General features: G+C 34.2%; 1 protein-coding gene across 1 annotated transcript; it reads right to left on the bottom strand.

The window, feature by feature from the left end:
* Nucleotides 1-3015: 3015 nt before the first annotated feature.
* Nucleotides 3016-3945, bottom strand: LOC144231239 (olfactory receptor 2T2-like). The gene is given in 1 exon segment (XM_077763677.1): nucleotides 3016-3945. A coding segment is annotated over 1 exon segment (930 nt).
* Nucleotides 3946-11727: the final 7782 nt, after the last annotated feature.

The raw sequence follows: 11727 nt of genomic DNA, 5'->3' as shown, positions 1-11727 counted from the left end.
CTAGTATTCAAAATATATAACAAAACATAAAATTTAATTCACAAAAATGAATGGCCCAAATAAAAATAGATAGAGTTATGAATAGACATCTTTCCAAAGAAGACATACAGATGGCCGACAGACACAGAAGACAATGTCACTGGTTATGGAGGAAATACAAATCAAAACTACATCATTACACCTCATACCTATCATAGTGGCTAAAATCAACAACACAGGAAGCAAGAAACATTGATGACTATGTAGAGAAAGGGAACTCTTTTGCACTATTCGTGGAAATGCAAAGAGGTGCAGCCACTATGAAAAACTGTGTGGAAGGTCTTCTAAAAGTTAAAAATACAACTACTCTATGATCAAGTAATTACATTACTATGTATTTACCCATGGAATACAAAGTACTAATTCCAAGGGATACATAAACCTGATGCTTATAGCAGCCTTTTCTACAACAACCAAATTATGAAAACAGCTCAAGTGACCATCAATTGATGAATGGATAATGAAGAAATGGAATACAACCCAACCTTAAAACAGAACAAAATCATGCCATTCACAAGGATATGGATGGAGCTAGAGAGTATTATTCTAAGGGAAATAAGTCAGTCAGAGAAAGACAAATATGCTATTTCACTCATATGTGCAATTTAAGAAATGAAACAAGTGAGTCAATGGGAAAATAAAGAGTGAGAGAAGCAAGCTGAGAAACAGAATCTTAGGTATAGAGAAAAAACTGATGGCTACCAGAAGGGAAGTGGGTGGGCAGATGTATTAAATTGGTGATGAGAAGTAAGGAGTACACCTGTGATGAGCACTGGGTGTAGTACAGAAATGTTGAATCACTATATTGTACACCTGAAACTAGTATTACACTGTATGTTAAGTGGAATTTAAATAAAAACGTGGAAAAAAAGAAAGAGTGTGCTTATATTGATGAGCACTGAGTAATATAAAGAATTCTTGAATCACTATATTTTACACCTGAAACTAATATAACACTGTATATTATCTATATGGAATTAAAATAAAATAAAATTAAATTGTGTATTCTATTGTTTTTGGATACAATGTTTGTTGGTTTGTTCCAACTTGTCTAATGTGTGATTGAAAAACACTGTTTCCTTATTTTTCTATCTGGATTGTCTGTTCATTGATGTGGGGTTATAGTCCCCTATTATTATCATATTATAGTCAATTTCTTTCTTTTTGTCTGTTAGTATTTTCTTTATATATTTATGTCCTTGGTCCTCTACATATTGAAACAAAAGCCAAGCATTAAATCATAAATTTCTATGTATGCCAAGTCAGATATGATTGAAAACTAAAGAAAAAAAAGACTTTTGAAAGAAAATTACAGGTGACCTAGTTACTGGACTAAGAAAATAGGAGCTTAAAAAATTCTAACATTTAATATATTTATGAAGAGAAATAGAAAAAAGACAAAATGAAAGAGAATTTTATCAGCGTATGAGATTTTATAAATAGAAATTAAATATATATTCAAAATCTGTAAGTTACAATATCAGACATTAAAATTTCTCTGGATGTTTTTAAGGTAATATGTAGACTTCTATAAAGTGTTTTGTAAGGGATGGAGAGAATATGTTGTTTTCAGGTTTATTAAGACCAAATGTAAAGCAGTAGGAACACTGTGAACTTCTAAATTGATATTTTTAATATTAAGTTAATATTTTTAAGAATTATTTATAAGTGTAATGTCTGTTACTTTCTAAAAGTATAATTTGTTGTCAAAAAATGTCTGTTACTTTAAAGTTAAACAATTAACGCAGTGAAATTCATTTCACCTTGTGCATTAATCTGGGCTGCGATTATTTGTCTTCAGGCATCATTTTTGCAACATCTATACAACTTTAGTTAGGATGTGTGTGAATCCCAGAATATAATGAATGCTGGGGAAAGGGATGGGATAAGCAGGGATCTTTTGCTTTTGAAAAGTTGTATCTCAAGCATGACAAGTTGTTAAAATTTGACAAACGAATTTTCAAAAATAAATGAATAAACTTTATAAAAAAGAATTAGGGGCGCCTGGGTGACTCAGTGAGCTAGGCATCTGACTTTGGCTTAGGTCATAATCTCACAGTTCGTGGGTTTGAACCCCAAATTGGGATCTGTGCTGACAGCTCCGATCTTGGATCCTGCTTCAGATTCTATGTCTCCTCTCTCTGCCCTTCTCCTGCTCATGCTCTGTCTCTATGTCACTCAAAAATATATAAACATTAAAAAAAAGAATTAAAAAAGAAGGCACACTGAATAGGATTACAAAACTATACAGCCAAGCTATATCATTAGCTTGAAAATTATTAATGTTAATGTACCAACAAAAAGTAAAAATTGTGAAAATTAGTAGGAAAAAAATAATTCCCATAAAATCCATTAAAAATTTCCTGAATTTACTTCATTGTTTCTATTCACATATGGGCATTTATATTCTTTAATTTAGAAGGCGACATAATACAATTGCATGAGTTATATGTAATAAAATATAAAATAATATATGATTACCAGTTAGAGATTGCTGAAAGAAAATTTTATATACAAAGATTTTATGGAACAAGAGATCTTGATCTTTTTCAAGAGTGGAGATTTGGATAAGGGCATTAAGAGTGAATAGATGAATGAAAGGAAACACAGAGATGATGTTTTTTTAAATAAGAAACGTCAGTCAATGAGTTATTTCTAGGATGACAATTGGTTTTAGACTATGCGTCCTGATACACTGAAGGTGCTCAGGTAGATGGAAATTATCTCTGTACAAATGTTATTGTCAAAACCCATGTAATTTCCCAAAAAGGCTAATGATAACATGTTAAGTTGTACTCAAAGAAAGCCTTGACTATGGAACTAGAAACAACTTTATCCCAAAAAACAAATACCAATATGCCTGAGTCCTAATACTTTTCTGATACCTTATTATGTTACATCCAGTAGGACAATCCAATCAATGATAATGGCTACTTTTAATATTGAGTATGGAACACTTCTTAGAGTGACACTTTCTCAATTGCCACATCTTCCCATGCACTTCCTCAGGGCCCCCAGCACTTCTTTGTTCCTTAAACTGTAGATGAGTGGATTGAGCATGGGGGTCACTATAGTGCCAAGTGCAGCTGCAATCTGGTCTTGGTCAGGTGTGTGAGAAGAACTGGGTGTCATGTAAATGAAGATGGCTTGACCAAAATAGAGACTCACCACTGTCAGGTGGGAGAGGCAGGTGTCAAGGGCTTTGTTACTGCTTTTCCGAGAATTCATCCTCAGAACAGTGAAGAAGATGAGAGTGTAGGAGACCAGAATAAGAAAAAATGGAACCAGGAGAAACACAATTGTTGATACAAATTTTACCATTTCATAGGCTGTTATGTCCACACAAGATAACCTCAGGATGGCAGGCATCTCACAAAAGTAATGATTAATTTCCCTGGAACCACAGATATGGAAATTCATTGGGTAGATGGTGTGTACAAGGGCTGCAAGGGCTCCTCCAATCCAGGCTGCAGCAGCCATCTGTAGACAGGCCTTGGGATTCATGAGAATTGTGTATCTCAGGGGGTAACACACAGCCACATAGCGATCGTAGGCCATAACCGTCAGCAAGATGCACTCAGCAAGACCAAGGGTGAGGAAGAAAAAGAGCTGAGTGGCACATGCAAAATAGGAAATGTTCTTCCTCCCTGTGAAATAATTGGTAACTATCTTGGGGACTGCGCTGGAGATCTAAGCCAAGTCAATGAGGGACAGCTGACTGAGCAGGAAGTACATGGGGGTGTGGAGGCGGGAGTTCACCCAGATGAGGAGGATTAGTATGGAGTTTCCAGTAAAGGCAATAGTATAAATAAAAAGGAGGAGGAGGATGAGAAGGTAGGGATAACTGAACCAGGGAAAGAGCCCCAGGAGGATAAAGTCAGTTGAGTTTTCATTCTTCTGCTCCATGTTTTAATTTAAATGCTTTATCCAAACTGAAAAATTGGAAAAGCAAAATTATATAACAAAGGATGTGGTGCTTTCTTAAAATAATTTAATGTCAGTCAATACTCACTTCTTTGTACATTTACAGCTAAGGCTTTAAAACACTACATTTCATAAAAAAATAAATTGAAAAGAAAACTCCATCAAATCAAAACATGTCTACTTAGAAATTAGTAGTGTCTTATTCTAATTTGGTTGCTTTGATTTGGTTAAATAAATATTTAGTCCCTTTGGTAATAATTACTAACTTGACCATTATCTTCCCCATATATTTAATTTTTTAATGTACTCTAATCTGTTGACATTCTTGTGTTTTTCATATTGCTTACCTGAATGTCCTGTTCTGCTCTCCTCCACTCCAGAGGATCTCAAGCTTCCCTTGCGGCCATTTCACAGGTTTTTAAAAGAAATTTGAATTGCCAACCAAATGAGATAGGTTGCTTATTCTATTTTACATACTACCTTAATTCTTATTTTTTTAGTTTTCCTTTTAATTCTCATGCCTAACCTTCATTTTAAACTTCGTATGTTCACTTGAGTAATTTCCTTTATGAATGAACAGCCTAAAAAACAGCAGTCATATCTCTTTGTTAATCTTTCAGTTATTCATTTCTCACAGAATAAATATTTCTTCAAAATACTTTTAAGGTGTTGATTAAAATCCTGAAAATAAATTTTAATATCCAATCTTTGTAAAAGTGGTGATGACACTAATGACAAATGAAGATATATCCTTTTTGGTTGATGAGAAATGTGTCAAATATTCAATTCCTGGATCAATGAGTTGATTACGTTTGTAAACCCCGATGGCCCACATGCAATGTTTTTTCTTTGTAAAAACAATAATGGGAAAATTTGATTTTATTATCAATAATATACATGAAATATTTTTGGAGGTATTTTTTTTAATGTTTTTTATTTATTTCTAGGAGAGAGAGAGAGACAGCGTGAGCAGGAGAGGGTCAGAGAGAGAGGGAGTCACAGACCGAAACAGGCTCCAGGCTCCGAGCTGGCAGTCAGCACAGAGCCCGACGCGGGGCTCGAACCCACGAACCGCGAGATCATGACCTAAGGGAAAGTCGGACGCTTAACCGACTAAGCCAACATGAAATATTTTATTTTATATCAAATTGTACACTCTTATGCCTTTCATTATTTGAAATAATAAAAAATATCATTGTATAATGTCCATTTGTCAATGGAAAGAGAGCAATGTTCTCAGTGTCATTCAAGGTAGAGTCACAATAAGCTTGTGGCAGAACTTTGGCCCTGGAATGGGGTACCTGGGTGGCTGTCAGTTAAGAGTCTGACTTCAGCTCAGGTCATGATCTCACGGTTCGTGGATTCGAGCCCTGCGTAGGGCTCTGTGCTGACAGCTCAGGGCCTGGAGTCTGTTTTAGATTCTGTAGCTCCCTGTCTCTCTGACCCTCCCCTGCTCACTCTGTCTCTCTCTCTTTCAGAAATAAATAAAAACATTTGGGGCGCCTGGTTGGCTTAGTCGGTTAAGCGTCCGACTTTCGCTTGGGTCATGATCTCGCGGTTCGTGGGCTCGAGCCCCGCGTCGGGATCTGTGCTGACTGCCAGCTCAGAGCCTGGAGCTTGTTTCAGTCTGTGACTCCCTCTCTCTCCGACCCTCCCCTGCTCACACTCTCTCTCTCTGCTAGAAATAAATAAAAAATATTTTTAAAAAACATTAAAAAATAAAAACAAAAGAACTTTGGCCCTGGGGAAATTTATTTTCTTAAGTTACCAGACACTCTGTGTACCTCTGAGATCCTGGTCTGCTTTTCTTGGGCACTATCCTTCATTATGTTTCTCTAGTTTCCTTTGTTTTTTGACATAAAGGCTTTCCCTACAGTTGTTAGTTCTTCAGGGAGTGAAATAATGGGAGAATATTCTTGAAAATAATGTCTCACAGTCCTCAATAATTGTCTGTAAAATATGACATTATGTCTATCAGTATAACATTCAGGGAGTGTTATTAACCTTGGTGGATTCAAAGAAATACAGACTATGAATGAGAAATAGACATAAACATTGCAAAATATCTTGCTCTAGGAATGATAAAGCATCAAGCATTGTGCCTGGCATCTAACTGATGACTAGTTTTTAAGTCTCTGTGCTTATATGCAAGCCTCTTTTAAGTGTAAATTAATAATCTTGCACATTAGCAAATTAGGCCTATAGACATATATAGTATATTAAAATATTGTAATATTTTATATTCATTACATACTATTACATTCTCTTTGATTTGGGGCTGTGGAGTAAAAGTGATATTTGTTATTTTGTTAGGAAGACCTTAGTTCAATCAATATCTTTGTGACTTGGAAATCAATGAATACCTCTAGGATTTAGTTATTTCAAATGCAAAAGGAAATGTTAACTTACCTGATTTATAAGGTCTGCTCTTGCCTTCTTCAAAATTATAATTAGTCAGTACGTATTGATAAAATCATCGGGCACATACACTGAAACAATGATTCAACAATAAAATATGCATTTAGCCAGATACAGACTCTGACTAAATACTGTACAAGCATTATATTATAAAAATTTTTGCAAAATATTTTTTGTCAAAATACATGTTTCGTCTTCAAATGGTCAATATAGATTTTGCATGATTTACTCAAGAAATAAAGAAAAACATAATTTTGTATATCTTAAAGTAATGGCATTCTTTTATTTTCTTCTAAGGATAGTTTCATTTCCTGTCAATTTTTCTAAGGTTTTAACTTTCTCTATCACATAAGGTTTGAAAGCAGCACTCTAAAACAATGTTTGTGTGAATGGCAAAAGGCAGATTCTATTAGAAGGATGTAGGCACATTGCTCTCGTCTGCAACTCATCCTGTCATTATAAATACCCTTAAACTCTTTTTCTGAAAAACAATATCCAAGGGAAGGAGCATTATCTTTGCCAATAGGATCCCAGTAGTGCTCCTCACAGCCTAAACTACTGTAATCCCAAAGGATGTGATGCTGTAGGACATGATTGTCTCCCCCAATGGCAGTTTATTGAAGGACATACTAACACCAATGATCATTATAAGAACAGTGGTTCACACTTATGGAGGACTGAATAAATTCCAGAGTAGTTTGCATGCATTAACCTATTGACTGTTTGTATGGACCCTACGTGCAATCTTGAGCAACTGTCATTCCCTTATGCCCTATAGTTCTTTTACATTAAATTGGTCAATACCTGTCTTGAGAAGACTGATTTCTGAAATTTCAAACTCACTAAAAAGGGATTAATTACATTTCTGCTACACACCTGGTTCGGATCTGAGATAAGCATATGAGAAATCAATATCATCTTCTGTATTTGGTCAAGTCCTATATTTGTGTATCACAAAATAGAGGAGGCATAAAGAGTGTCTCATGGGGATTTGTCTCCAGACTTTAATTAATTGTAAGCTCAGAACAAGTGCTGGGCTCTAAGAAGACACTTATGAAAGATAATTACTGCCCAGTAGTCTATGCTTTTTCTTGTAAAACGATACTGTTGAGTTTTGATTGTCTCCAAGGAATTAGAAACATCAAAGAAATTCCATATAGAAAATGTGAGAGGAAACAATTTGGATGACTTTTAAATCAATGGGAAGGAAAGACAATTTAAAAAAATATTATATCAAAACAAACATGAAACAAAATACGAGGTGAGAAAGACTGAGTATCATACATCGTTTGTTTTCACTAATTCCAATTTTATCCCAATTAATGTGGGTTTGAGTATGAGTTTATCTGTCATGATGCCTTTACACACTAGAAAGGTGGGAAAAGAATATGATCAGCTGTAATTGTTGTCTCAGTAAGACAGCGAACAAGCAATCTCATCTAAAGTAAAAATTCAATGAGTTGAGTCATTTGTGCGTGCTAGAAACAATTATTATGGTTATCGTTTTATTTTTTTTAAGTTTTTATTTTAATTCCTCTTGCTTAATATAGTTATATTAGTTTCATGTGCACAATATAGTAGTTCAACATTTCCAAACATCATCTTATGTTCACCATAAGTGCACTCCTAATTTGTATCTCCTATTTAAGCCATTTCCCCATGCACTTCCCTTCTGGTAACCATCAGATTATTCTCTGTAATTAAAGTCTGCTTCTTGCTTTGACTCACTTTCATTTTTTCCCATTGTTTGTTTTGTTTCTTAAATTTCACATATTAGTAAAATCATATGGCACTTGTCTTTGTCTGACTTAGTTGCTTAATACTCTCTAGCTCCATCCACACTGTTCCAAATGACAAGATTTCATTCTTTTTATATCTGAATTAGGATCCATTGTATATATTTACCATATCTTCCTTATCCATTCATCAGTCAATGGACACTTGAGTTGCTTCCATATCTTGGCTGTTGTAAATAACGCTGCTATAAACATCAGGATGCATGTATCCCTTTGTATTAAAAATATTGTAGTTTTGGGTAAATTTCCAGTAGAGTGATTGTTGGATGATAAGATAGTTCTATTTTTAAATTTTTGAAGAAAGTCCACACTGTTTCCCAGAGTGGCAGAACCAGCTTGCATTCTCACCAGCAGTGCAAGAGCATTCCCTTTTACTCCACATCCTTGTCAACATCTGTTGTTATTGTGTTGTTGATTTTAGCCACTCTGATAGGTGATGATGAGGTGGTGAGGTGATATCTCATTGTAGTTTTGATTTGTATTTCCTGATGATCAGTGATATTGAGCATTTTTTCATGTGTCTCTTCATTATCTATGCATCTTTGGAAAATGTCTCCTCAGATCACATGGTTTTATCATTTCTCCTACTAATGTGATGTATCACATTGATTGATTTGCAAATATTGAACTATGCTTGCAACACAGGAACAAATCTCACTTGATCGTGGTGAATGACTTTTTAAATATATAATTGGATTCAGTTTGCTAGTATTTTATTGACATTTTTTACATCCATGTTCATCAGGGATATGGTTTGTAGTTCTCAGTTTTAGTGGTATCTTCATCTGGTTTGGTATCAGGGTAATACTGACCTCATAGAACAAATTTGGAAATTTTCCTTCCTTTTCTATTTTTTGGAATAGTATAAAAAATAGGTATTAACACTTCTTTAATGTTTGGTAGACTTCTCCTGTGAAGCCATTTGGTCCTGGACTTTTGCTTGTTGGCAGTTTTCAGACTATTATACTAATAATTATTTTTTTAATGAAAATATGTTTTTATCTCTCTTGGACTACTACCTCATATAATACTTTGTAGAAATACATTCAAACAAAAAGACACATGGCAGTCTTAAAAATATAATTTACTTCACATAAATGAAAGGGCCTGCCATTTATTCATTCTGAGGTAATTTTCTTCTTTTTAAAAAATATTTTATTTTTATTTTATTTTATTTTAAATACTCCCTACACCCAAACTGGGTCTCAAACTTATCCCAAGATCAAGAGTTGCATGCTTTACCAATTATGCCAACCCGGTGCCCCTGAGATAATCTTAGCTCAATAAACAAACAAACAAAAACAGAAAATAAAAACAAAACAAAACACAAAACAAACAAAAAACAAAGCAACCAAATAAAGCTAACTATATAAATAATTCCTACTGGTGCATATTGTATAAATATACAAATACCTATAAGATACTTCCCTCAGTGATTTGATTTGTACCTGCTACTCAAGAGAAGTTTGGAAGTACAATTAAGGAAACCTGAGACAATGTATGTAAAATATGAGGGTATAAACAAAGTAGGAAATGTAAGATTATTTTTAGAAAAGGCAATGTTTAAAATACATTAATTTAAAGTTTTCTATTTTATCAATTTAAAAATGACATTTATTTATTTACCATTTTAAAATATTTTATTTATTTTTGTTTGTTTTAAATCAATTTAAATCAAAGTTAGTTGATATATGTGTAATAATGGTTCAGGAGTAGAATTTAGTTACTCACAGCTATAAGTACTAAAAAGGCAAATGTAGGTTTTGAGAGTTAAAACCATGGGAGCCTGCTATCAATATATGAAGCTGAAAGAACTTATGATGGGGATTCAACAGCTAACTCTGGACTTTACCTTCTGGTAAAACAGAATTACTAAAAAACTGGATGACTTGATCATGACTGATTCTCCAAAGGTGGTAGGTTAGGTCAAGATATCAATCTGGCCTCACCCTGTCATCTTAACAAAAGAAATGCACTTAGGAGTTGATTTTAGTTTCATGTAGGGCTCAGGTCTCAATCCAACAGGTTTATCAGAACAGATTATAGCTATAACTCAGAAAGAAAAAAACAAAATCTATGGAAATTCAGAGGAAGGGAAGATTATTTCCAATTAGAGGTACTGAGGAGCAACACTTAAAAAAAAGGCAAGTCAATGCTCTTGAATGGGCAAAACTGGGACATGTGATGATGTACAGTAAGCTAGTACTACTTAGTGACGTGCTTAAATCTTGGTCTAAAATCAAGTTCCAAAAGGCTGTGTATCTAAATACAATGTGGTAAATTGGGTTACATCTTAAAACAGAAAAAGGATATTAGTAGAAAAACTGATGAAATCCAGATAATGTCTGGCCTTTAGTTCACTATAATGGACCAATGTTATGTCAGTTTCTTAGCTTTGAGCAAGAAAGCATGAAACTTTGTATTATGGTAACAATGTTAGGGGAAACTGGGTAACTGTATACAGAAACTCTCTGTATTATCTTTGCTACTTCTCTGTAAATCTAATATTATCATAAAACAAAAAGTTCATTTAAAAATAGAGAAAAAAGGAAGATAGAATAAAGCAGGCTGACAAGAAACATTGAGGAAACCTATACAATTTCTCAGAGTCCTAAAGAATTAAAGGAAAAACAAGAGGCTGAAGGGAAAAAATCTTATACTTTACTGGTATTAGAACATTGTCCACATACTCTTTCTATTTCTCAAACAGCACAAATACAATAATGACTCAATTTCTGGGAATCTAGTCAAGGAAACAATCCCTAACAGATATTTTAAAAAATTATTTAAATTCAAGTTAGTTCGGTTCCAGCCGTAGAACCCAGTGATTCATCACTTACATATAATACACAGTGTTCATCCAAACAAGTGCCCTCCTTAATGCCTGTTGGCCATTTAGCCCATTCTTTCCACCCTCTAGCAACCCTCAGTTTGTTCTCCGCACTTAAGAGTCTCTTATGGCTTGTCTCTATTTTTATCTTATTTTTCTTCCCTTCCCCTATGTTTATCTGTTGCATTTCTAAATTCCACATATGAATGAAATCATATGATATTTGTCTGACTAACTTATTTTGTATGGCATAATACATTCTAGGTTCCATCCATGATGTTGCAAATGGCAAGGTTTCATTCTTTTTTGATCACCAGTAGAATTCCATTGAGTAGTATTTATTCTTTTTGATTGCCAGTATTATAGTATATATGCATATGCAAAACATCTTCTTTACCCATTTATCATCTATGGACATTTGGGCTCTTTCCATAATTTGGCTATTATCAGTAACATTGCTACAAACATTGGGGTGCATGTGCCTCTTTGAATCAGCATCTTTGCATCCTTTGGACAAATATCTAGTAGTGCAATTAGTGGATCATAGGGTAATTCTATCTTTATTTTTTGAGCAACCCTGATAACTGTTCTCCAGAGTGCCCACACCCATTTTCATTTCCACCAACAGGGCAAAAGAGTTTCACTTTTTCTGCCAACATTTGTTGTTTCCTGGATTATTAATTTTAGCCATTCTGATAGGTGTGAGGTGGTATCTCATCG

Source organism: Crocuta crocuta, unplaced genomic scaffold (genome assembly GCF_008692635.1).
Source record: "Crocuta crocuta isolate KB4526 unplaced genomic scaffold, BGI_CrCroc_1.0 scaffold513, whole genome shotgun sequence".
In the NCBI taxonomy this organism is placed as follows: domain Eukaryota; kingdom Metazoa; phylum Chordata; class Mammalia; order Carnivora; family Hyaenidae; genus Crocuta; species Crocuta crocuta.
The sequence above is the reverse complement of the archived record's forward strand: the minus strand, read 5'-3'. Positions and strand labels throughout refer to the sequence as shown.